At 53.5% G+C, this 26,125-nt stretch overlaps 1 protein-coding gene across 2 annotated transcripts; it reads right to left on the reverse strand.

Moving 5' to 3' along the window:
• Positions 1-1,154: 1,154 nt before the first annotated feature.
• On the reverse strand, positions 1,155-20,034 carry EIF3B (eukaryotic translation initiation factor 3 subunit B). Of its 2 annotated transcripts, none has more exons than XM_059881460.1 (19): positions 19,917-20,034; positions 15,269-15,461; positions 13,749-13,868; positions 13,412-13,469; positions 13,092-13,220; positions 12,553-12,710; positions 11,733-11,864; positions 11,587-11,653; positions 11,209-11,255; positions 9,825-10,035; positions 8,593-8,665; positions 7,727-7,849; positions 6,794-6,872; positions 5,982-6,120; positions 4,579-4,704; positions 3,985-4,062; positions 3,552-3,660; positions 2,999-3,118; positions 1,155-2,369 (listed from the first exon to the last, which is right to left on the reverse strand). In XM_059881460.1, the coding sequence occupies exons 4-18, from the start codon at positions 13,463-13,465 to the stop codon at positions 3,015-3,017; spliced, it is 1,629 nt and encodes a 542-aa protein (XP_059737443.1). In that variant the 5' UTR covers positions 13,466-13,469; positions 13,749-13,868; positions 15,269-15,461; positions 19,917-20,034; the 3' UTR covers positions 1,155-2,369; positions 2,999-3,014.
• Positions 20,035-26,125: the final 6,091 nt, after the last annotated feature.

Genomic DNA, 26,125 nt, shown 5'->3' on the forward strand with positions numbered 1-26,125 from the left:
GCTGCCCCGGACCGGGGAGGGGCCGGCAGCAGGGCGGGAGGGCATGGCAGGCTGTGGATGGGAGCTGCCTGCTCCCTGCTATCCTGGCGGGAGACCTGTTAGCCCCGCCCCACACCAGTGGCGTCACCAGGGCCCCTGGGGCCCAGCTCCTCCCTGAGTGTCTCAACAATTCGGGAAACGCCTACGTGGTTCTTTGGGGGGCTCCTGTGCCCTTCACCTGCCCTGCAGGTGTGCCTGCCTGAGCCCTGGAGCTGTTCCTCCAAAGGGGGAAACATTTGATGAAATAATCCCCTAGGAATACTTCTTGCCAAAGGCATGTCCACAGCAACCTTAAAATGAACCTGCAGGCTTTTTAATTAGGATGTGGTTTTTAAGCCCCTTTCCCACACTGCTCGTCTGCACACACTCAGGGCCCCACTCCGCTTGACCCTCAAGCATATTTACTTCTTAAATGCTGTGCCCAACTTTTCCACTGTGGCCTCCAGGGAAGTCACTGCTCTGTGAACGAGCTGGCCGTGCCTGCCAGGTGCTGCTGCTTGGCACTGCTCCAGGTGATGGCAGCAGCGGAGAGTGAGCGCTGGTGAGACTGAACTGCTGCATTTCGAAACAGACCGTGGAGACCAGATCCGCGAAGCTGAGATCCGAGGACTCTGACTTCAGAGTGGGAAGGGCCCAGGGGCCCCTCCACGGGAGGGGCTGGCCCTGGGGTTCAGTGACCGTGAGAGGTTGCCTGGCTGTTTGGCCCAGCAGCACGGACCATCTGCTGCCTATGGGCAGGGCTGTGCTGATAGCGTCCAGGTCAACACTGGGTTCCAGGACTTCTTGGCCACATGAACAAGCCCCTCCTAACATCCATGCTCCCCTGCCCCCTCCCCACCTCTACCCCCAACGAAGGTCCGGCCTCTGACCCACGGGGAACTTGCTGGAGAGTCCAGGTCACTGGGTTCCCCCATGAAGGCAAATCCCTCAGCCCCGGCTGCCCCGCAGCACGACAGAGACAAGGCCTGTGCAGGTGGCCAGGAGCCCAGAGCCTACCTGGGGCCCGAGCCACATGCTGGGAACCCTGCCCTACCCCCAGCCCACCAGGTGGGTCAGGAAACTGCTCCACGAAGGGCCAGCCCCAGGATGCCCAGAAGAGAGAACGCAAGCACAAGTGCTTAAGAAATTTTTATTCACAAACTACGTAAAAGTTACAACTAGCCAGTTTAAAACAGTGAAAAGTTAGTTTAAAAGCTCTGTTAAAAATCTGTTAATACGATAGACCCATGTGCTTGTTCCTTCCTAGGGCCATGAAATCAGGAAACCTGGGTCTCGACACAGTGAGGTCTGAGGAACAGGACAGGAAACAAGAACTACCGTGATTCCGAGGGGGCTGAGGAGCTGGAGGCGGCAGCGCTCGGAGAAAGCACGGGCTCCAGAGAGGAGCCTGGAGTGCCAGGTGCCCGGGGGAGGCCAGGCGGTGGCGGGCGGCCTGCCAGCTTGGGGGCCCCTGGGGATCCGGCGGGTCAGGGACCACTTGGCGCCAGCCAGCTGAGCCACAGGGCCGACGGTTGCTGTCCCTTGCCCCACACGGTGTCTTAGGTCTGTACACAGTACCGGTCACGGCTGTGAATTCCAGGCTTCACTGCCTGTTAAACTAAACTTCAGGTTCTGGGAGAAAGACAGCCGTGGAAGAACTGCCGTTTCACAAGGCACCGAGGGCAGCATGACACCGCAGTGAAAACAGGCCGAGTCACAGGGTTCGCTCAGTCCCTCCTGGGAGGGGAGGGTTAGGTGTTCAAACAGGACCAAGCACAACTGTCAGTGTGAGTCTTCAAACCTGTGTAACCGAGGCAAAGGCTAAAGGGGTGCTTCTCGTCAGGTGAACTGGCAAGCGCGGGAGGCAAAAGAGAAATAAGCTGGGCTGGCGCACCACCTCTCAGAGCTCAGCTGAGGAGCGGACCCCGGGGGGCTGGCGGCCCTCTGCGCCTCTCGAGTGCAGTGCTGGACACAACGAGCCCAAGGCGGCTGCTACTGCGGCAGACGGGAGAGGCACCCAGGTCACGGCCGCTGTCTACGTTCAAAGAGGAGAGAGACGGCTTTTTCACACACATTTGCTTTATTTCCGTGTTCAGCCTGTTGAGAGAACCTGTCACAACCTGAATGGTGGGGGGCGCACAGGCGCCCCGCACGGCTGTGCAGGCGCCGACCGTGGGAGGCAGGGCGCCGTCTGCCGTGCGTGAGGTCCCCAAGGGGCCGGACCGTCACGCCTCCGCTGCGGCGGACGCCAGGGGCTGAAAGGCACAGCGACGTGTGGAGATGGCGACTCCCAGGCGCAGCCTCAGGCCGGAGCGACAGAAGCACAGGTGGATTCAGGATGTGCAGGCTTTCTGCAAAAGGGTGAGCTTGGTTCCAGCACAGCGCACGGCAACGTTGCAACAAGGAGACACAGCTCACCCTCTGTCCCAACGAGGTGCGGCGGCAGGCTGGTTGGCAGACAGGGGCCGCCTGGACGGGGCAGCCTCCACCCCCGCGCTCCCTGCTCCGGGGACCACACGGCCAGACAGCCCTGTGCCCCCTACACAGACACAGACACAGGTGTCAGCTCTGAGAACAGCGCCCCAGGCCCTGTGTGTCACTGAAGCCTATGTTCAAGCCACAGCTGACAGGTGGGCTCTTGCCCAGACCAAGCGGGGACTGACCAGAGCAGGTGCTGCGGCTGGTGAGGCCACCATCTGATGGGCACCTGTCTTCTCCCCAAAGCCTCCTTTGGTCCTCCTCTTGCCCATGGCCAAACCCTACTGGGTTTCAGAGGAACATCGCTCCCTAAACGTGGAGCTCAAGGCCCAGAGTGCTCGATGCAGAGCTCCGGGTCTCACCAGAGTCCTCACAGCTCACAGGCAAGGATGTGGCTAATGGTGGGCACGGGAAACCAGGCTTCTCTCAGCACCTTCTCGCTCGCAGAACAGAGCACAAAGAAAAACTAAGCAGGGCGCCAGCTGCCCCCGCCCAGTCTTACCACAGGTGCTCTCGGATCACTCCTGATTTCCAAGGGGAATAATCTCTTCTGTGACAAAGAACTCGATGGTCTCCTCCTCCCAGTCGTCTACGTTGCTGTCCAGCTCGTCGGTGTCCACACCTGAGGGGGTTTGCTGGTCACACGTGCACACGTGGGGCACAAACCCGTGGGAGACGCCACCCCCCACCCCCCCACAGGCCAGTGTGAAAACCGCAAGGTCCCCTGCAAAGACAGGTCCATGGCCGTGACCTGCAGGCGGCAGGAAACTCAGTTCTTGTTAGGAAATCTTTAAAAAAGATTCTGTTTACGATCCTTTTAAGAGGACTTCCCTGGGGGTCCAGTGGTTAGGACTCCCCCGCTGACTGCCCGAGCCCAGGGCAATCCCTTGTCCGAGTGCTAAGACTCCATGTCCACAAGGTGCGGCCAGGAAAAAAAAAAGGTTCTTTTAATTTAGGCAACATTTTAGGTTCCGAAAAACCTGGGAAAAGATCCAAAAGGGGAAAAATATCTTAACTATATGCTGTAAAAGGTGTATCTTGGGCTAACAAGTTACCTCCGCGTAATTCTAGTCGTGCATTTTTCTGCTCCATGTAGAGTTCTTGAGCCATTTTCCGGTATTTCCGGAAATCTTCCATCATGGTTCGTCTTCTCTCCACTAATTCCTGTGTGCAGAATTGAGAAGAACTTACAGGATGAACACTTACCTCACACCATTGTCTTCACTTTGCTCAACCAAGTGGAAATGAAACATGGTCAGCGGTGCCCACCCTGACGGACAGGACGATGTAGGGCTCCACTAGAGGCTGCGGGGCGGGAGCGCTGGGCGTGTCTGCTCGCCCTCAGCTTCCTCTGGCGGCCCCTCCACCATGCCCTCCCGTGGATGGAAGCCAACCCTGGGGTCTGTCCCCCGGCCTGGTGCTGGCCTCTCTGCTGTGAGCCGACAGGACTGTCTGGGCGCTTCCCTCATGCCTGGGAATACGGCTAACCTTTGAGGCTTTGGACTGGCTCAAACGATCCTTCTGTTCAAAGATCTTGGAATATTTCTTCAGATCCTTTTTAATTTGCTGAAACAAAGACAAGTCCCTCAGGATCAGCACATTCAAAGCTAAGAGGCACAGACACGCTCCTCACGGCTGCAGCCTCAGCGCTCAGCAGAGCGCAGCCACCTGAGTGTTCAACGTGGCGCCGGCCTCCATGTTTCCCACCGGCAGCCTTCCTTCCCCAGGATTTACACTCGTCCCTCAGAAGAGCCCTGATAAACACCGCGTGTCCTACCACAGTTACGTAAATCCCATGTCTCACAGTCCCACCAGGACTTTCCAGCGGCCCATCACCCTTCACCTGCCCCTCCGTTTCCGCAAACTTCCTACAACGGTTCTGACGTGGCCTCAGAACCTGAAAATTGTTTCCTCTGCTGAAACTACCCTCTTCCTTTTGGTTCTCACTGCTCTCCATCTCCTCAAAGGGTCTGCTGTGAGAGCCACACCCCCACTCGTCACTGTCACCCTGACAGTATCAGAAGGAAAACCTCCTCGTGCCAGTCACTGCCACATCCCTGCAGCTGATGAGGAAAACCAGACCTTGATCTGATCCTGGCTCAGGAGCGTGGGGGGCCGAGGCCTCCAGAGCAGCTGGCAGAAGCGGTCCTTGCTATTCTTCTGCAGAAGGCGGCCTTGGAAGGTCCACAGCCAGTAGGCGTTGTCCACCTGGAAGAGAGAAGAGCCTCACTAGCTGCCCACTCCAGCAGGTGACCCCAGGAGAGACCCTGAATCCTGTCAACAGAACTGGCAAAATTCACGTCACTCAACAGATGTCTGAGAACCAATCATTTGCCAGCGTTGTTGGTACTGAGGGGACACCGTGAGCAGGGGAGGACCATGGCGAACAGACAGCTAAGAGTATGCGCTTGGCAGCACAGTGCAGCGTGTGCAGCAGCAGAACAGCGCCAGCAGAGCACTGGTGCCAGAGCACAGGCTGACAGCCACGCCACCACAGCTCAGCAGACGTCTCTCTTTACCAAGACCTTCTTGATGGAGGAAGCAGCGCCTACACCCTGGTGGACTCCCGCTGCAGAGTGGTCAGTATGCTCAGAGGATTTAAAGTGTCAGGGCAGGCCTCGGCGAGGTGACCTCTGAACAACAGGCCTGGGCACGGTCCACATGCCCTGACCCGAACACAAGGATATCATTCAAGACACTGTTTCCAGCAACATTTGCAAAGCTCTTGCTCCTGAAACTTCATTAAACACAATCACTCTGTCTCGACTGGTAAATGTGTGTGAGTTGGTTCAACTGTGAACACCTCAATCAGTAAAAATAGTCATTAAGTATACAGAAGGATCTTGAGCAAATTTTACCAGCAGTGGGAATACCGGGCTTATGATAACAGTACAGACTGTGGCTTGTGCAGACACAGACTTCTCAGGCCGCGACTCTCCCAAGACCCGAGGAAGCGGGTCCCCTCCCAGGAGAGTGCCAGTCCGCCCGTCCAGGGAGGGCCCAGGCCAAGAAGCCCCTTCCCTGGCAGACTTCACAGCGGTTCCTGCAAGTGCTAAATCCTGCATCTACCCCCACCAACACACCCTCGGATCTTTCGCTGAAGACAGAGAGGGTGATCTTTTCAGGAAGTTAAAAACAGAAACGACGTGTTTTCTCACGTGCCAATTCGGTCAGCAAATCCTGACTGAAGGCTGACAATGTGCCAACAGTTTCAGATGCTGGGGATGTAGCTCAGGAGAAATGGCACCTGTCCTTGTAACGTCTCAAGCCAGCAGGAAGAGAGGACAATGAATGGCTGACAATGGCTAAGGCACGTTCACGCTGTTGAGTAGGGGCCCCATGAGAACACAGGGGAGGGAGAGAGGGCACGGGCCAGGCTGGGGACCCTTGAACGGCAGGAAGCTCCACCACCCACAGAGCTACAGTCCTGGGGTGAGGGCAAGGGCCCTGAGGCAGAGCCAGCAGGGCGCCCGGGGCCCCCGTACCTTGTGGCTCCACCAGGACACGGAGGTGACGACATAGCGCCCGGTGGGGTCCCACTCCACGTCGGAGGCCATGTAGTGCTCTGCGATGTTCATGACCGTGCAGTCTGAGGTGTCGACAAACGCCAAGGCGCCGTTCATGCTGGGGAGACAGCACGGCTGGAGTCACTGAGAGTCGCGTCTCTGCCCGGTCTCAGCTCAGGGTGAGCAGGCTTGGACTCGGGAGCCCGGTGTCCCGCCTGATCGTGGACACGGAAATGACCACAGCGACACAGACTATGCACAGGGCACGCAAGCACGCAGTGTCTGCTGTGATTGCTCCCGGAGAGGCTGGCAGAGGCCGAGCTGCCAAACCACAGCGCGCGGCGCCCACAGGGAGGCAGGGAGCCCCACCAGCCCAGAGGACGCACTGCATGCTTGTCACAGGTTCTGCGTGGCCTGCTGCGCAACCGGGTGGGGAGCAAGGGGGCGAGCGTCCAGGTGCTCGTGGGCACACCCAGCAGAGGGCAAGACAGGCTCCCAGCCCGGCCAGACACCCTTCTCACACGGACACGTGGCATTTACATCAGAGGACTGGGTCACCAGGAGGAGGTCCTGTGTCCCGCAGTCCCCAGTGGGAACGTCTGCAAGGGGCCTGGTCCTGGCCACGTCTGGGCAGCAGGATGGAGACACCGCACAATCCACCCAGGCCGGGATGCCCTTGGGAGCACCTGTCCCCGTGCTTGCAGGGAGGCAGCAGAGCAACCTTCGGGGCCAGAGGCCGGGCCTGGGCCACAGTCTCCCCCAGCCCCGCACAGGGCATCAGCAGAACCCACCTCCGCAGGCCAGCCAGCACGACGAACTGTCCTTGGGGGCTCCAGAAGATGGTGTTGGCCTGCTGCTTGTCGAACATCTCTGAAAGGAGAGGGTCAGAGGTCAGCGTGCAGCTGAGACGGGGACAGCCCGTGGGTGTGCACACCGGACTGAGGTGCTGCACCTCTGTAGTTAGGGGGGGGCCTGAAGGGGTTCTGAAACTGCAGTGCTACTTTAAATACCTAACACCACACTGGACAGTGTCATCGGACAAAACACCTCACTCAGGCAGTGTTACCATGGGGACTCACCACCAGGGCAAGGAGTCCAGTTTCTATCAGATTCTCAAAGATATATATGACCCCCATAGCCTAAAAATCCATTCTAGTGACTCACTTTTTAACTGAAAGAAACTAATTCCACCATCTCTCCCAGTGCCAACCCAATGCTCACGTTCTGAAGGGGTGGGGCCTGGTCCTGGTCTCTTTACTCAGGAGGGGGGGCAGGGTGGGGAGGGGGGCAGCACCACCCTGACAGGGAGGGCAGGATGGAAAGGATCCACGCGAATCCGCTCAGCAGTCCCCAGCACTATGGTGATCTGCAGGCTGACCCTGTGAGGGGAGGCAGGGCTGCGGGGCCTGGAAAGCAGAGGCACTTGCACGCTTGCCGTATCATAACCTACTTTACTACAGGAGGCCGTGAACTCTTCTGTTATCCACATTTCCTTTCATAACGAAGGGAACTAATGATACGTTCAGTTTTGTGACAGCCAGTTGACGACATCACAGAATGATGCTACCACAAACACCGCTGCTCAGGAGTGCACAAAAGGCCTGTCCTTTGCAGCAAACTCCCTCAGTGCCACCACCAGCTGCCCACAGGACGCTCTGTCCAGCCAAGCACTCTCCCGGGAGCAATAACCAAGCTCTGCCCCAGGCTCCCGTTCAGCTGCTTACTGATGAGCTCAATTTTCCCGTTGTTCTTCACGTGGTAGAAGGAGACAGATATCCGAGGCGCCTCCCCGTGCAGCACAGCAAACTTACTTCCGTTCGGCTCCCAGGCGAAGGCAATGATGGTTTCTAGGGCCAGGAAAAAAGGGTGAGCTCCTTGGTCACAGAACATCATTTTCCGTTAAGGCTGTTCAACCAGAGACGCCCCAGATTCTTAGGTTCATTAAAAGGCCCACAAGCAGCACAGGCCCAAGACAGCACGCTGAACCCTGTGGGGCCACCACGGCCGGCAGGCATGCCCCGATCTCCTGCCACAGGGGCGGGGCGGCCTGTGGATGAGCCCCCTCTCTCCTCATGGCACACAGGGTCACGCCCTCTACCAGGCAGCACCTTCCCTTCCCTTCCTCCTCTCCCCAGCAAAACAGGATATACACGCTAAATGTTCAACCTAAAGGCAGAGACAGTGTCTCAAGTTTTCAGGAGTCCAAAAAACCAAAACACTGCTACTCAGCTGAGAACTTTCATATGTAAGAGGACAAGCCCTTAGCTGCGTTGCAGGGGTGTGATGAAAACCTGCTCTTCACACTTTCTCCTAAGCGTGAAACCGGGCTTGAACCTGTGTCCCTCTGCTATGTAAGCAGATCACGTGGTGTGAATGAACAAAAGGGGGGCGTCTTTTCACCTGGCAACTGGAAAGGCTAAGAGACTGAAGCTAGGAAGGACAAAGAAACCGTGAACCAACGTATGCTCTGTAACAGACAGACGCCTGACCTCGGCCAGCCTGCCCGGGCCGCGAACTCGCAGGGAAGCGCTGCGAGTGGGCACGACGGCTTGGTGGCCACTCAGCCTCAGGGCAGGACGGAGACACTTGCCTTTCATCTCGACCACGTCGACAGGCACCTGTTTTTCTCGCATTCGGAAAATTTCAAAATTTGTGACAACACCCTGTTTAAAAGAAAAAAGAAGGGGTGACATTCTGAAAACTGAAAGCATGAGGAAGACTCAAAGGACAACTTAAGAATTTAATGAGAGATTAAACGTATACACCTGGTAGACCTGAAAATCGGCAGTGACTGAAGCGCTGCAACGAGACCTCTCAAATGATGAGGAAGGCGGAGACGGGTACAGTGTCTGGAGAAGAAACTCACCCCTCGGCCTCAACCCAGACCCTACTTCAAGACCTGCCCTAAGGTCACCTCCAGCAGATGGGCCCAAGGATCCGCACTGTGGCTTCTCTGCAAACCTCCTGTAGTGCCCCAAAGGCCCACCAACTGGGACTGATCCAACTGTTATTTCGAAACAGTGGAACGTCCATGTTCATGTAAAAAGCTGCATTATCTGTAATAGCCAAAAGATGGAAACAGCCCACATGCCAACCAAGGGATAAACTGGCAAGCATGATGTGACACAGTACACATGCTCAGCCACGGAAAACGGCGAGGGGTGAGCCTGCACCCCGTGCGCAGAGGAGGCGGCCAGATGCGGAAGGCCACAGAGCATGACTCCACTCGTGAGAAATGTCCAGAACAGGAGCGCCCAGAGACAGGGAGCGGGCAAGCAGGTGACGGGTGTCAGGAGCCGGGTGACGGCTGGCACGGGAGATGGAAATGTTCTGAGGTTAAGAGAGTGGTGGCTGCTGCACGGCTACGTGACCACACACCTCAGAAACTTATTGTCAAAGAAATAAATATTTCCATTAGAAAGAAAAAAACCCAAAACGTTAAATGAGGCAAACAAACAAAGTCTGGATGCAGAACTGTGTCAAGCATGCTACTCTGCTTCCAAAGGAAAACCTGAAGAAAACAATGTACTGCTTTAACACCTACAGAGAAGGAAGGTAGGTGCCTGGAGATTCCCCGGTGTTCTCCTGTGAGCTCTGACCTATGTCAACTAAGTGACGCATCACGCACTCAGTTTATAGGAAAGAATTACACTCCTCTGCTGGAATATGGTAACGGTTCTAGCCACGACGCGACAGCTAACTTTTGGTGCCAGGTGGGCCTGAAGAAAGTCTTAAGTTTGAACCAAAAAAATCCATAACACTGCCCCGCCTCCCCAAACTGAGCTGTAGAAGGAATGAGCCCGCCCACTGGTGTCCACCTACCTGGGTGCCTTTTGGAGTCCTGTCTACTTTAACACACAAGTAATCTCCGTTTTTCTGCCAATGCAGCTTGCAATCCACAACGTTGAACAGGTTCCTAACTCTGATCTCTTGTCTGGTAGGCAGCTGCATCAGGGTTACCCGGGCTGGAATATCTTTATCTTCAGGCACCCAAAAGGCTATTATGTTACCACCAGGGGACCAAGAAAAATCTCTGCAGAAGAAGAAAATAAAATGTTTACCAGGCCCGGCTGAGCCATGATGAGGAAGGCATAGGAATGAAAGAGCTCACTCACTGTGCAACGCAGGGCGCTGGCACATTCACCTCCCAGAACGGCAGGAGCAACAGTACCCTGAGTGCCCACCTCCAGAGGCCTACTCTGGACTTCCTGTGCAGCCCGCTGTGCCCAGGACAACTGGAGGCTTTGCCAGACTCACTGTGCCAGTGAGGAGTGAGTCCTGATACCACCACCCACCAGCACGGGTCACGGGACTCAAGCCCAGGCTCTGAAACCGCACTGACACTCTACACCACAAGGCAGGTAAAATAAACTTTAGGCCGATGGACCAGCTGTTGATTTCTGAACATTCATTACGGGGTCAAAGGGGGAAACCCCAGGTTAAAAAGTGGACGAGGAGGAAGAAGTAGGGGCGGTTCTCTTCACTGCAAAAATTAAAAAGTTCCGTTAACAAACAATCCACGAGCTCCTGTCCACGCAGAGCATCTTCACTTTTGCTTTTACTGCCAATTAATGCCCAATTTTAATTATAAACCACAATATTATATATAAATATATATATAGGACAGTATATATATAAATATTGTATAGTATTTATACAGTATACATATAAATAAGAAATGTATTATATATAAATATAATAGAACAGTAAGAAACGTGCGCTTCCCCTGCACTGCTGGTATTTCTCACTGCCCCCAGAGATTTCAAGCAGATAAAGATGTGCCTACTCTTTGACAGACCAAACCAGACACAGCTCAGAGGCCAAGCAAACCCATGGCACAAACCATCAGACTGACATGGAGACCCCCGACAAAGAGGAGGCTCCTCTTCCTTAAAGACTGTGCCCCTGAGTCTCTGGTCCCCAGGCGGGAACGTGAAAGGAAGCAGCCCTCGAGACATCCCTATAAGCAGGGGCAGGGAATGCTGACGTGGCCGCCAACGAGCAGCCCGCGGCGGCAGGCACGAGCCCGCGGTGACACCCCCGTGCCCTGTGATGGGCATGAGCCCGTGGTGACACCCCTGTGCCCCGGTGACACCCCCATGCCCCCTGACTGGCACCAGCATTTTCTGCAACGTTATAGGAGCCAAGTGCTAAAGGAGGGAGTCAACCCACACTCCCGCCCCACCCCGTGCTGAGAGTCACTTACTTTATGCCAGAGATCTTCAAGCTCTTCTTGTCCAAGAGACCCATAGACTATGGAAAAAACGAGGTGACAACGGCGTCAGATCAGACCGCTGCCTCAACAGCACATACATTCGTTACAGCGTGAGCTTGCTGAGGGGGCAGTGTTGGCACAGGGCGACAGACCAACTGGGGAATGACGACCCAGAGCAGTAAGACACCCTCCAGGGCCCGTCCAGCCACTCCCATCCCCAGCTCCCCGCAGCAGCAGAGACCCGAACCAGGGCCCGAGAACCTGCAAGGCCCAGAAACCGGAGGCCACCCCACACACTAAGGAAAGCTCTGCGCCCGCGACAGCTCCCGACAGGGCAGCTCAGCTCAGGCAATCAAATCAGCCACTTACAGGAGTTTCATAGATACTCAGAGTATCGAGTGTCATTCTGGCAAAAAATTTACCATCGTGGCTCCACCTAAGGAGAAAAAAAGAAGTGCCAAGCTGGTCGATGAAGAGGGGCACAGAGGCCACCGTGGCTACCCGGGTCCACTCACTTAAAGATAGGCCAGTGGGCTGAGCTCTCACAGTGGAAACCTCTCTTCTTCTGACCGGTGAGGATGTCCCAGATGATGATGGCCTGAGGGTCATCCTGAGTGTCCATCAGGGGGCTGAAGGTCACCAGGTACCTGCAGCAGAGGGCGCAGCATCACCCCCTGCACCCCCGCCTCCTCTCCTGTGAGGGTGCGTCAAGGACCAGCCGTGGCGGGAGTGACAGGCTTGTGCTCCCGAACGTGACTCCAGGCACAAGGGTGGGAGACTCCTGGGACGAGCAGTCAAGACTCGTGCAACCAGCACCTTCTCTGCCCTCCAGGATCCCCCAAAACGTCATCCAGTCCAGAGAGCCCACTCCAAATACAGAGCAGAACCACTGGGGCACACACCACTCAGTCCTGCCTGGCACCACGGAGTACTCCAAGGGTCACGCTTCTCTGATAAAATCAGGACAAGGGAAGACCCAGCGGGTTCCCAACCAAAGCCCGAGGTGTGCACTAGCAGCAGGAGCGGTGTGGCACGCTCACACTTTCTTTTCCTTGGACTAATCAGGTAAAGAGCTGGGTCCCGCAGTGGACACCAACGGCAGCGGGCGCTCAAGGCCCTTGTTAGACGACGGGGTTTTACGCAAACGTGTGGAGAGAGGAGGTGATGAAGCCAACGCAACAACACATAACCGCTCACAGTAAAGGGCACACAGGAGTCCTCTGTGCTCTCCTGTGACGATTCTACTTGACAGTGGGAATTACTGCAAAATAAAGCTTTAGAAAATCCCCTACAGAGGGCTGGCGGCACTCCATCTGCCATTTTATACCAGCTTACCTTTCACAAGGTGAGAAATCGATAAGCTGAACCCCTTGGTGGCTGAATCTCTGAATCTGTTTGAATTTCTCTCCCCCCCACAGAGCAATGCCTCGCTGGTGAAAGGTGGCCAGGTAGGTGCCCTTAGGAGACCAACGCACGTATGTCTCTGTCCATCGCTGTGGAAAAAGCCAGCACCAATGTTAACACAACAAAAAGCCAAACACAAAGCCTCCAAAGTCTGATGAATCGGCTCCCGAACTCTGAACTAAAACGCAAGAAGCCTCTTCACTTCTTAGGACTTGTTTCAAAGCTGGAAGAACAAAAGTTGCTGTCAAGAGCAGCAGCCTCAGAGCACATGGCACTTCACCTGCTCTTGGACCACGCTCCTCTTTTTCCTCCCGGCTGTGCCACGTGGCTTGTGGGATCTCAGTTCTCTAATCAGAGGTCAAACCCAGGCCCATGGTAGTGAAAGCGCAGAGTCCTAACCACTGGACCGCCAGGGATGCCCACCACACCCTTCTCTGTTAAGGAAACCCTGCCCGGCAGCAAATACCCACCGCTCTCTCCTCGATGGAGACTGGGTCCTTCACATCATTCCAGAATATGGAAGTGCGGTCCCCGCTCTCGAAGATCACGCTGTACTGATCTCTGCACTCAGCCTCTTCAAGCCAGTAGCGCAGGTTCCCCTAAAGGAGCCAAGCACAAGGGATGGAACACATTTCCTTAATTTTAGCCAAAGAAAACTCACATTCACAGTGTTGCACTTAGCAACGTGACAAATTCACTCAGCACCATTAATTCCTAAGGAAGTCACCACTTCAAGCCAAGAGGCTAGCCACCATTTCTTCTAGTTACATACAGATTTTATGCAACATACCAGGTCTTTGAAAGGTTGTTTCTCTGGAATATCCCATTCATCACTGATGGTCATGTACCTGGAAGATCAGTGACACATCAGATGACCACAAGGTGAGTGGTCCTCGGCCAGGCAGTACTGCACCCCTCCCGCAAAGGGAAAGGACAGGCTTTGCTTGGTCATTATTGGCGAGGGGGTGCTCAGGGGTGGGGGGGATGTGAAATGCCCCTGCACTGTCTGACGGGAGAGTGCAGCCTCCTGAGAGCCCACTAGTACCCCCTGGCCCCTGGGGCAGAAAGGCCTGGCCACGTGTGCTCAGGGAGGTGTCCAGGCTCTCCTGGGCTGAGTCAGGACTTACTTGTCAAAATCGGTGAAGAGGTTGACCCTGAACGTGTGCTGCTTGTCGAGCTTGTAACCATCGGCATTTTTCACGGCGTCCAACGCGTGGGCAGGGGATGCGTATTCCAGGAAAATATACCTGAATCGAGGGAGAGGGCAACTCACAAGCGTGCAGACCCAAAGAACAAGCAGGTCATGCTCCACACACCCAGGGCCCCGCAGGGCTTGTACGCACCATGAGCATCCATGACCCGTTTGCCTGCCACGTCCCAGAAGCAGTCAGGTCCCTAGCAGAGCAGCTCTGAACATGAACAGAATCCCAACACAAGATCCAATGCCTCTAAAATTAACCAAAATGCTCACTACTCTGACTATGGTAACCGTTCTAAGGATGTACGTGTTCATCAAAACTTATGAAACTGTATACTTTAAAACTCTGACTTAACTGAGTGTCGAGTATCGTTCAACAAAGCTGTTTATAAAAAACAAGGATAGTCTGATACTGTGTGTTACAGGCAAAATCACAAAGGCTCTCAGAGAATGTTTCATTTTAATAAAAATCACACATGCAACTGCTCCAAAAAAGGTCTCCTCCCGCCTTTCTGAAGCAGGAAACATTACCTGTCTGTGATCAGTTTTCCAAGAAATTAACACTATTCTAGGCAGTTTCTAAAATCTGAAATTAAAAAATGAAGTTTATACTACTTTCTCATTCCTGTCCCATAAAAGATGTCTTTGCCCATACTCAGAGGTTGATGTTTTTATGAAATTTTAATGGAGGAAGTCTGACAAGTGTGTGGAGCAACCAACAGAGCTTTGACTACTGCCGGCTGAGTACGACCACTCGGGTTTCACTGGGGACTGCCCAGAGGCACCGCAGGCACACACTCTCCCTGTACCCAGAAGAGGACAGGCGCAGGGCTGTCCCAACTGCTGCTCGAAACAGTTGACAGGAAAATAGACAAACTGTCCCAGGACAGAGCACCACAGCATTTACAAGGAAGCGATCAGAATTACATTTACCAACACAGAAAACCTAATATGGAATTTAAAAAGCAGACTGCAAGACACATACCTCATGCTATCGTTTTTAAAAGACACGATATTTTAGGTAACAGCACAAAAAGAGTTACTAACTGAACAATGACACAATGCTTTCTTCTAGACTCTAAGGAATACCCCCATTTCAGATGTTAAAATGTGGCAGAAAAGCATATTTTAGAATCAAAATATGTCAGATTTTCCTGAAGCCCTGCCAACCTCCAGATTTGCCTAGGATCTACCTCTGATCAATCACTGTTTAAGGACAGAAGAGACCGAGCTCTGATGTCCCAGCAGCTCAGCAGCCAACTCACAAAACCCAACTCAGAGCCAGTTGCCCAGGTCCTTCTCCCCCCGGCCCTGTTGATGGTCCCTGCCCCGAGGCTCTCGAGGCTGCCAGGCTCCCCAACCCACCAGAGTCCACAGCACACCACTGCCTTCACGGCATCAGCTGCCGAGAAAACAAACCACACGTCCATGCTGGAGGACATCACTCACCCTTTTGTCCTTCCGTCCTCCTCTGGATAGAAATCGTTTGTGATTTTCCCAAACTTGGAGAAGATCTTATGGATGACATTTTTGAGCTTCTCCAGGCGGTCGGGCCCCACCTGAGGCACGTTGTCGACCACGATCACCGAGTCGATTCCGTCCGCTTCCTGCGGCCGGTCTTTGAGCACATCCGCCAGTAACTCTGCAGGAGGGGAAGGTGTGCCTGTGACTTTCTCTGACCAAGTTAATGCACCAGGTTAGCACACTGAACACATTTCAAAAAAGTACAAAATGAATAATTAATCTGAATGCTTTTGCTCTGAACGTTACAATATCACAGCCCTGGGTTGACTAAAAATTTAAACTTGAAATAATTGGGAGGACTGTAACTCTTTACAAGCCCCTAACAGTCAAGATATGTCAATAATAGACAATATTCAATGAATTAAAAAAAATTTTTTTTAACTTTCCCCTCTATGCCCAAATCAATTTTTTAAAAAGAGCCTTTAACACTGAAGAAGGAAAGAGGATGGACTTTTACCAGAAAAAAAAACAAAAACAAAGTGAGCTGAGGAACGCTTGTGGTAAGCCTTCTCCGACCCACCTCTGTCACAAACTCATCACCCAGGTTCTTTACGAAAAGCAGCCTTGGTTCAGACAGCATGGGACGGCGACTGGCACGTACACCAGGCGACCAGGGACTACAGAGCTCGGGAAAGCGCGAGTGGTGCGTCCCGTGGGCTACGGTGTCTCCAGGTGGACAGGACACCCGGCAGCACCGTCACTGGGAGACGCCAGCCCTTTAGACGTTAGACGTAAACGCTCAGAACAGCGCTTGGAACAGAGCAAGAAACGTCAACTAGTATCTTCATAACTTCATGCCAAAGCTCAAAGTGCATTCTGTTCACGTCACAGAACGGGAATTAAAATCACAGGACCCAGATCTTAAGTGCTCTCAGTAACACAGATTTTCCTTGACTTATGATGGGGTTTCTTCCCAATAAACTCACTTTTGAACCATTGTAATTCAAACCATCACAATTTCAGGACTGTCTGTACAGGCAAAATGAATGTCCAAGGTAATTTTTAAACAACAGCTGAAGAACAAAGGCTTATTATCTGTGTATCTACGTGTTCTAGAACCTAATTATGACTAGTTTTTTAAGTATTTCAACATGTTATAAAGGACACATGCCAAAATATTCTTTGCTGTATTTTATTTTCAAAAGTTGAGGTGAATTCTCTCCACTTTTAGTGCTCGAAATTTTCAATAATAAAAAGTCTTTAAAAAAGGAAAAAGAGTAATTTCCAGAGGCAAGTCCTGTTATAAACTACCTCTAATGAATTTCCACACCTTTACGAATGATATTGGAAACGTTACCTTAGATAAAAGAACTGCCATTTAAACTTCAATGAAGCTAAAATCATGACCAAACAAAGAGGAAACAGAGAGAAAGAGGCAGATTAGGGCATCTTCCCTACAGAGACTGGAGTCAGATGTCTGGGTTACTTTGAAAGCTGACTTACCAAACTATTACATCGCCTGTTAAGCCTGGTCTTAATTTACAAGGTTTACAATAAGAAGCTCAGCTCTTATATAAACCGTGGACTCCTTCCCACACTTTTGAAGTGTCTAGCTTTACAAGAACCCGCCCATACACAGTAAGGGAATGAGCATAGTAACCACACGAAAACATTTCCTTCTCATCACGGCCCACGCATCTGGTTACTCTTGGCTCATGGATTTCCAATCTGACTCCAGGAGAAATACAAAAAATCCAAGTCTCAAGACTTAAGTAGCAAAGACATTTGGTCAAAACCTTTAGCACACCTTTGCTTGGTTGAGCACCAAGGACAAAGACAGCTGTGATTACGATGCAAGTGTGTGACAGAGCTCAGCTGTCTCAGGGAGGAGGGGGCAGATGAAGGCACTGGAGCCATGGATGCGCTCAGTCCATTTTCACAAGAACCGGTACCTTGAGCATCACTCTCTGACCCTACTGGACAGTTCTCATGAAACAGAAAACACATGAGCGCCTGACTACAACCACTGGCCTCGAGGAGACAGCCAGCTTGCTCAATTTTAGTTCCTTAGGACCAGGAGCCTCACAGGCCCCACTGAGGAAGTATCAGGATCACAAGGGCTTCCAGAGGCCCTCCCAGCAGTCACCTGGCCTGGCTGGCCCGTGCGCATGCCAGCATCCTGTCACACCATGCAGAAACCCTGTGTGAATCAGGTGTGTTCAAATAATACTTAAAAAAAGTGAACACTGAAGAACTCAAGAGGAGCTTTAAAACCACAACTTAGATTTTAAAATATAAGAAAAACTGGTGCAGTAAAAGAGAACAGTGGTCTAAACTGGGGGGACGGGGGATGGGCTACCAAGCAACACTGCCTCTCAGCAACCGACTCCCCAGCACACACATTCTCTTAGAGGTGAACGGGTGAGGGGCTTGGACTGGGTCAGCGGCTCCCAAGTCCTCAGGAGCAGGACAAGTGCAGCCTTTCCTGCTTTTCATGCTGAAATGTCTTTTGTCTCATGAAACAAAGTATAAGACAATGCTGACAACCTTTAAAATTGTTTCAAATAAGTCATTATGTGGCCTATCCCAAACCTATACAGTGCTGTACATCAGTTACCTCTCAATAAAACGGGAAGAAAAAAAAAGCATTTGATAAAGAATTTTAAAATATACTATGTTTCAAAGTCAAACAACTCTATGTTCTCTAAACTTTCTCATGTGAAATTCTTTATGATTCTGCCTCCATCTCAGTGATCAGACACACTCCCCCGCCAATCTTTCTATCTCTACGTGGTAACATCTTATTTTTCTGGTGTTTCATGAGCTATTTCAACGATGTTTCACTCATTCCCATTTTAATAACGTGGCCAATATGCAGAGGAATCCATTGATGTGCTCCCAGCCTTAAAAGTTACAACGGCTTAAAAACAACGCAAAAACAAAAACAAATGAGATCAGGCATCATCAGAAGTCACCTTAGGAGACAGGCTTTCTCAGGCAAAAAGGAGAAAAAATGCCTGTTAATCGGAACCAAGGCAGAACCAAAGTTATACTACAATTCAAGAAAACCATTGCTAACAGAAGGATGGTGGCATGCCTACAGATTCAGGAAAAGGGCTGTGAACAGGAATCTGGCAAGTCTGCCTGGACTGTCCCACTGAGGACCTCTCTGAGGAGACACTCCCGTGGGGCAACCGGGGCAAAAGAACCCAGTCTGCCCACTCCGCTCTGCCCACTCCCGAGACAGCGTCCGTCCATCCATACGGACACGGCACCGAGTCAGTTTCAGGCCTCTGACAGGCAGGTCTGGCGGGGCACCCAGACCTCAGAGGAAGGGCTGTCACCCGGGACCGTGCAGCACGTGGAGCGTCCTGCCTGGCCGGGCCCTAATGACCACACCGCTGCACACTCGGCCACGGCTCCTGCGGGCCCGCCGCCGGCCCTCGCCGCCCTCCAAACTCCCGGCTGCAGGGCCAGTGCCTGGCTCGCCAAGTTGTCTCCCCCTGCTCCCCTCCTTCTTTCGGAGAAAAGACGGCGATCCAGGCGCTCAAGGAAGCCTTCCCCAGGTGCGGGGAGTCAGGTGGGGGACCGGGAACCTCGGCGCGGCGCGGCTCCGCTGCCTCACCTTCCTCGCTCACGTCGTCCACGAAGTCCTCGGGATCGCTGAAGGAGGGCTCGTCCGCGCCGCCGTCCTCCGCCGCGCCGTCCGGATCCCCGCCCGCCCCCTCGGACCCGGCCTCGGCCGCCGCGTCCTGCGCCTGCTCCGCCGGGGCCTCGCCGGCGAGCTGGGCAGAGGACTCCTCGGGCGGCGGCGGGGTGGCGCCGGGGGTCGCGTCGGCCTTCCCTTCCCCGTCGGCCGCGGGCTCAGCCGGACCCTCAGGTCCCGGCCCGGCCTCCGCGTCCTCGCCGCCCGCCGCCTCCTGCACGCCGGGCCGCGCCACCTCCGCCCCTGGCGACGGCTCGGCTGCCGCCTGCTCCGGCCCGGGCTCGGCGCGCTGCTCGGCCGCCTCGGGCGCCGCCACGTTCTCCGCGTCCTGCATGGCCCTCCGCTGCCGCCTCGCCCGGTCTCGCCGCGCTTCCGACTCTCCCAGGCCGCACCGCGCGCCTACCTCCCGGCCATGTGCGTGCGGCGGGGCCGCCCACGGGCACGGGGGGGCCCGCGCCCTGACGCCGTCCCGCGCGCCCGGACGAGCTCGCAGGGCGGGGCTGTGTCTGCCGCGGACTGCGACGGCGCCCCCGCCACGAGCGCCGGCCCCAGGCGGAGCAGCGCCCTTGTCTCGGTCAGTCTACAGGCGGCTTGAGAACCAGGCTGCCCCACCTCAGGCAGCGGATGGTTCCGTCCAACATGGCAGCACCGCGTCCTCCTCCCGTCAGGCCGCGCGGCGGGGAGAGACCACCTGTGAAGCCGCAGGGAGGCACCAGGCGTCCGCCGAGGGCGCGGGGCGCGAGAGCACCCTTCGCTTACACGCTGATGCCCGCGGCAACGATAGCACAAAATACTCTGGTTGGGATATCTTGGCCTTTCACCAAACACTTAACTTACGTTACCAAGTTCCACCTCTACACGTCGGCTTTTAGACTCGTCTACTGACTGGGCAAAAGAATGGGCGATTCCAAAATACAGAAGGAATACCTGGCGAGCCAGAGAAGGCCCAGGCTGCTACAGGGACGACCGTCTGGCGCAACTCAGAAGGGAATGAGCGCTGCTTTGATCCCTCAAACCCACGTTCACCGCGGCGGCTGTAATTCCCCTTTCCCCATTCTGATGGTCACCATGGTTCGACCCGCGCGGGCCTCCGCCCCCTGACGCGCGCGAGAGCACGGCCACGGGGCGGGGCGGGGCCAGGAGCGGGAGCGGGCGGGGCCAGGCTCGAGGGGCGGGGCTGCATGGGGCGGGGCCGCCGCGGGCGGGGTTAGAGGGCGTGGCCTGCGCGGCCAGGTTCTGAGTTACCTGAGGCGCAGGGGCGCGCGGCAGGTATACCGTGTTTCCATTTCTGTCTTTTGGATTTTGTGGAGCACGCGGGCCACCGCTCAGTGTAAATGTTATAGTTCTAAAAAAGAAGGCGGTGCTGCGGCGGCAGGTGGGACGGGAGTTTAGGACAGTTTGGGAAGACGGATAGAGTGCCGGATGCCGACAGTGTGAACGCGCTTCGTGCCTCTGAACTCTGCTCTGAAAAATGGATAACACTGTAAACGGAGTGCTGGCTGTATTTTACCTCAGGTGACAGGAAAAGAGAAAAGATCCAGGGTTCTCAGGTTGCGTACCTGTGAGTTCGAATGCTCCCTGTCTTTCAGCTTTTGTAGCTGTGGGCAGCCCCACGGCCTCTCTGCCTCGGCCTCCTCACCTGTGAAATGAGGTGCGTGGTCCAGGGACGGGCTTCAAAAGGGAAACTAACTTTTCCTGGCCGTCAGAATTACCCTCCTATTTTCTGGTGTCTTCCATAGTTTTCACAGATTGCTGGGCTCTGCCAGCGCTTTTCTTCTAGAAGGTGCTATTGGTGACAAAGCAATGAACAATAAGTGAATGTGTGTGTGCTCAGTCGTGTCCAACTCTTTGTGACCCCATGGACTGTAGCCCACCAAGCTCCTCTGTCTGTGCGATTTGTCGGGCCAGAATACTGGAGTGGGTTGCCATTTCCTCCTCCGGGGGATCTACCCGACCCAGAGATGGAACCCTCCTCTCTTGCATCTCCTGCATTGGCAGGCAGATTCTTACCACTGAGGCACCTGGGAAAGCCCCTTAATAAGTGGATATTCACAGAAAGCTTGAAAGCAGCTGACCTTAGCTGAGCAGCTACATGTTTCTTAGGAAAGACTTCTCCGGTGTGCAGGTATTGTAAATATTAGCCACTCATTACTATTTCCCAGCGGAGGGACTCCTATCTTATTCTGCAGGTAAAATTATGAATGTGCTCATGATGCAAAAAAAAAGTGTATTTTCAAAGTACATCCCGCAGTGTTCTAGCAAGAAAACCAGCAAGACCATCCGCAGTTCCTCCACCCTCCAGAGTTTGAGAAGTGCTGAGGGGAAAGTTCAGAGTATATCAGGGCCTGAGTGGGAGGCACTCTGTGTGCGGGGTACAGAGGGAGGAGGCATTTGCAGTTCTTGTCTCAGAGTCGCAGTGCTGTGGGGGCAACTGTCAGGAGTCAAACACCACAGAAGTCAGGCTAAAAGTACATCTGCCATAGAGTCAGAAATCCTTTGGCACCCTTTCAGAAGGGGAAGCTAGGGGACCTCCCTGGCCGTCCAGTTGTTAAGAATCGATGCTTCCACTACTGGGTGTATGGGTTCAATACCTGGTTGGGGAACTAAGTCCTACATGCCATGAAGTGCAGCCAGGAAGTTTCTAAGAAGGAGGACCCTGCCCTCCTTAATTGTGGGTGCCCCTGCTCGCTCACTTCCAACAGACACGTGGTGGCAGAAGTGATGCCATGTGACTTCCAAGTGTGGGTCCTAAAAATGATAAGCTTCCACCTGGCTCTCTCTCTTGGGCCGCTGGGCCTGAAAGAAGCTAGCCACCTTTCCCGGAGGACACCCCAGCAGCCCATGGAGGAGCCCGCTCTGAGGAGGGCCCCCGTGTGGAGGAGGTCCAGTCCCTGGCCAATCAGCACCCGGCTCCCAGACCCCTCCATCTGAAGTGCAGCCGTGTTGGCTGCAGCCTGAGCCCAGCTCTTGAGAGAGGGCTCAGAAGACGCCAGCACCTTGATCTTGGCCGTCCAGCCTCCGGAACGGTGAGAAACGGATGTGTTGCTTTAAGCCTTCCGGGCTGTGGTGTTTTGTTATAGCAGCCCGCACTGACTAACACATTAGATAAATATGTGAATACAGAGGAACAAGCCTAGAAGGATACAGGTTCAGCTGAGAAGGGTTTGATGAAACCGAGCGGCTGTGGTGGCGCTGGCCAGAGAAGTGCCAACTGAAATCCAGGTGGTGGGCGGGCAACTGTTCCTGGAAAAGTCTCTCAACATGTCTGTGCGTTGGCAAATTTTTATGATAAATTGTTGGGAAGGAGTGGGGAGGACTTCCAGAGGCCCCCTGCTGGAAGAGTTGGAGCCTCAAAAAGAATAAAAAGCTGTATGTGTTTGACATGTTTAAGTTCATTTGTTCGTAGTGCTGTGTTTTAAAAATCCCGTTGCTGGATTTTAAAAACAGGTGGATATTGCTGGGGCATTGTCTCGTTCTGAAAATAGATAAAAGACTGAAGCAATATAGTTAACTTTGCCTTTTTAATTTTATCTTTATATTTCACAGTAACCAAACCGTTGATGAGGGAAAGCTCTTATTTATAAAATAATTCTAGCCAATACATGTAGATGGTTCAATAAAATTAGATACGCAACAGTTTGCAAACCTTGTGAAATAACCATCCAAGGAGTGGTCCTGAAACGGTGGTGAGAGGCCGGTGGGGAGCTGTGGATCGGAGGGACCAGGATGACAGCATCTGAATTTAAAGCTGTAATTTTCCCTCTAAGCACTACTTTAGTTACATCCCACAAATTATAATACGTTGTATTCTCCGTTGAAAATGTTTTCTAGTTTCCATTATGATTTCTTCTCAGATCTGTAGATTGTTTGGAGATGTGGTCTTAATATACACCTATTTAAGAATTTTTCAGATATGTCTCCAAATCTGGTTCCTGGTTTAATTACGTTGTGAGCAGAGAACATACTTTGCTTTTTGGTTTTTATTTTGGCCATGCTGCTTGTGGGATCTAAGTTTCCCGACCAGAGATCAAACTCGGGCCCTCTGCAGGGAGAGCATGGGGTCCTAACCAGGGAATTCCCCAGAGAACACACTTTGCATGATTTCAGTCCTTTTGAAAATGTGTTGAGATCTGTGGCCAAGAATGTGGACTCCCTTGGTGCGCGTTCCTTGAACTGCTGCTGTGGGTGAATGTCCAGGAAGCATGACCGAGACCCAGCGGGCCCGGGCGTTGCTCCATCCAGGAAGCATCACCGAGATCCAGCGGGCCCCGAGCCTTGCTCCAGTGTTTGAACACTTTTCTGATCTTCTGTCCCTGTGTCCCATCAGTTGCTGAGAGGCACATGTTGGAAGCTTCCACTCTAACGATGCATTTGTCTCTGTCTGTTTTATCGCTTCTTCCACGTACCTTGAAGTTCTGCACTGTGTACACGTCTGCTTAGGGCTGCTTTGTCTTCTTGACGAGTTGGCCATCTTGCCGTTTTAAATACTTCTTTTTATTCCTGCTAATATGCCCTGGTCTCCAGTTTACTTCGTCTGGTACTAATACAGCAGACTTCCAGCTTTCTTCTTGTTCCTCTTTTAAGTTGTATTTATTTAGTTTTGGCTGTGCTGTGTCTTTGCTGCTTTGTTGTTTGGGGTGAGAAGGAATAAGGATATGAGTCTAGAGGGGCGGGGCGTGCGAGCCGAGTGCGTTCTGAGGCGGCTGGCAAGCAGCTGTGTGCATTGTGCTTCTGGTCGGCAGCGCAGTCACAGCGACCACGTATCCACCTCTGGCTTACCATCGTGGCACTTTTGACCAGAGCAGCTCCAACTTGGGCCTAGAACGTTATTTCAACATATCAAAAACCTATTCTTTAAACTTAAAAGCATTTTAAGGCCAAGTTTAGAGTTCCTTTTGAAATCATGAGTTTGACAGTTAGTTTTATTTCAATTACATTAGGAGAAGGGGATGACAGAGGATGAGATGTTTGGATGGCATCACCAACTCAATGGACATGAGCTTGGGTAAACTCCAGGAGTTGGTGATGGACAGGGAGGCCTGGCGTGCTGTAATCGATAGGGTCACAAAGAGTCAGACACGACTGAGCGACTGAACTGAACCTGACTAGGTAACTATTAAAAGGGAAAATGTTCTGGCAAGTTCCCACCCACTTTGGGAAACCTGGGGCTTAGGAGCAAAGGAGAGACCTGGGCTAGGTCTAAGCTGCCTCCCTTGTTAGATGACCTTGGGCCGTTTATTCATCATCACTAAGCTTCAGTTTCCTTATCTTAAAAATGGGAATAACAATAATATTTGCCTCATAGGCTTGGGAGAAGTTTCAGTAAGATTAGGTGGGTGACTTATGCCTTTTTTATCTGTGTTGTTATTGTTGCTCAGGCCCTAAGTTTTGTCTGACTCCTGGTGACCCCGTGGACCGCAGCAAGCCAGGCTCCTTTGCCCTCTGTCTTCCTTATTTACCTGTAGGTTTATCTTAAAACAGTGAGAAGTATTTTCAAGAGGGCTAACCTGGTTCTCATTGGAAAGGACACAGATGCTGGGAAGGATTGAAGACAAAAAGAGAAGGGGGTGGCAGAGGATGAGATGGTTAGACAGCATCACCAACTCAAGGGACTCCGGGAGATAGTGGAAGACTGAGGAGCCTGGCGTGCTGCCGTCCACGGGGTCAAAAAGAGTTGGACACAACTGAGTGGCTGAACAACCACAACAGCCTGCTTCTGAAGCGTGGCGGTCACCTCTGGTTTTCAGCAGGAGGCTCAGAGCTGGGACGCGCCCAGTGCCTGAGGCTGGAGGGCAATGGATGAGGTGGCAGGGGCTCCCGATGCCTGCCGGAGGTCTCGGGGTGGCAGGGTCCCCAGCAGGGAGGTTCACGGCTTTCGAACTTCTTTGTTGCCACCCGCAGCCTGAGCCGAATTTCGAGAACCCTGTTGGGCTGGAGGGATTGGCTGGTAGTGGTGTGAACCGAGGCCTAGGCTGCCCACCTCACCTCCCGGCCACTGGCCAGCCTGGGTGGCTTTGTCAGCTCTTTGTCAGCCTGAAGGACCTCCCCTGAAAAACAAACAGTTAAAAAACATGAAACTGAGTTTCTTCTTGGCCAGGTGAGCGGAGGCTAGGGTTGAAAAAGAGGAGACTACGAGCCAGGTGCACATGGAGTCCGCCCTCTCACGGTGTACCGTGCTGTGTGCAGCGCACGCTAAGTGCCCGGGAAGTGGTGTTGTTATCAGCTCTGACGGCCTGATTTTGCACACGCCTGTCCAGCCAGCCTGCTCTCACGGGACTGGGGGGCACAGGTGAGAGGCACCCCTGCTCCGGGCCGCAGAGAGCGGACCCGAGGGAACCGGACGCGCTCAGACGACGAGGCCTTAGGGAAAACGCTGGATGGCACCGGTGGTGGTGGTTCTTGCCGGTGGTCCACGTGGGGAATGACCGACACCTCGTTCCTCTGACACGAGGTGGAAGGGAGACAAACAAGGGAAATGAAAGGGCTTCCCTGGTCGCCCAGGAGTTGAGACTCTGCGCTCCCAGCGCAGCGGGCCTGGGTTCAATCCCAGTCGGGGAACTAGGATCCTGCGTGCCACGTGGGTGTGGCTGAAACAAAAATAAATACTCTATAAGATAAATTTTTTTAGAAAAAAGGGAGGTGAGGCAAGGAGGGGTCTGCTCATTGGTCTCGTGTGGACGGCAGCCCCACTGCTGTGTTTGAAGTGCTTCAAGGCAGGGAGCCCCGATTACGAGGACGTGCTGTGTACTGGCCGAAGCCCGAATGCGCACACTGCCACAGGTGCACAGCTGGAGCAGCTTTGTATCCAGGAAACCGTGGCCAGTCAGGACGCAGAGCTTTTCATCCTCCGAAGCTTCCTCTCGCCCCTTTGCAGGGCAGCCCCCCTCTGCCCCCAACCCAGGCACCACTGATTTGGGGGAGAAGGAATCTAAGTGCTGGGAAAAGAAAATAAAAACAAACCTAGTGGCGGAGGATGGGAAATTGAGAAACAGCAGGATGCCATCCAAGTTTCTGTTTGCAAAATTGCTCTGTGCATGTACATGCATTTGCGAGAGAAGCTGGGCTTTGAGAACAGATTTGCATTTTCTTTGTGATTTTTGTATCGAGTTAGAAGGGGCAGAACCTCAGTGGGCAGA

Source organism: Bos taurus, chromosome 25 (assembly GCF_002263795.3).
Source record: "Bos taurus isolate L1 Dominette 01449 registration number 42190680 breed Hereford chromosome 25, ARS-UCD2.0, whole genome shotgun sequence".
In the NCBI taxonomy this organism is placed as follows: Eukaryota; Metazoa; Chordata; class Mammalia; order Artiodactyla; family Bovidae; genus Bos; species Bos taurus.

What these genes read in the sequence shown, in the direction of transcription:
- EIF3B (XM_059881460.1), bottom strand. Translation starts at nt 13,465, where the DNA reads ATGACCATCAGTGATGAATGGGATATTCCAGAGAAACAACCTTTCAAA. An exon ending in TTGAAGATCTCTGGCATAAA is followed by an intron (nt 10,036 to 11,208) that starts GTAAGTGACTCT and finishes CTTCTTCTGCAG; the next exon opens with AGATTTTTCTTGGTCCCCTG. An exon ending in GGACTCCAAAAGGCACCCAG is followed by an intron (nt 8,666 to 9,824) that starts GTAGGTGGACAC and finishes TCTTTTAAACAG; the next exon opens with GGTGTTGTCACAAATTTTGA.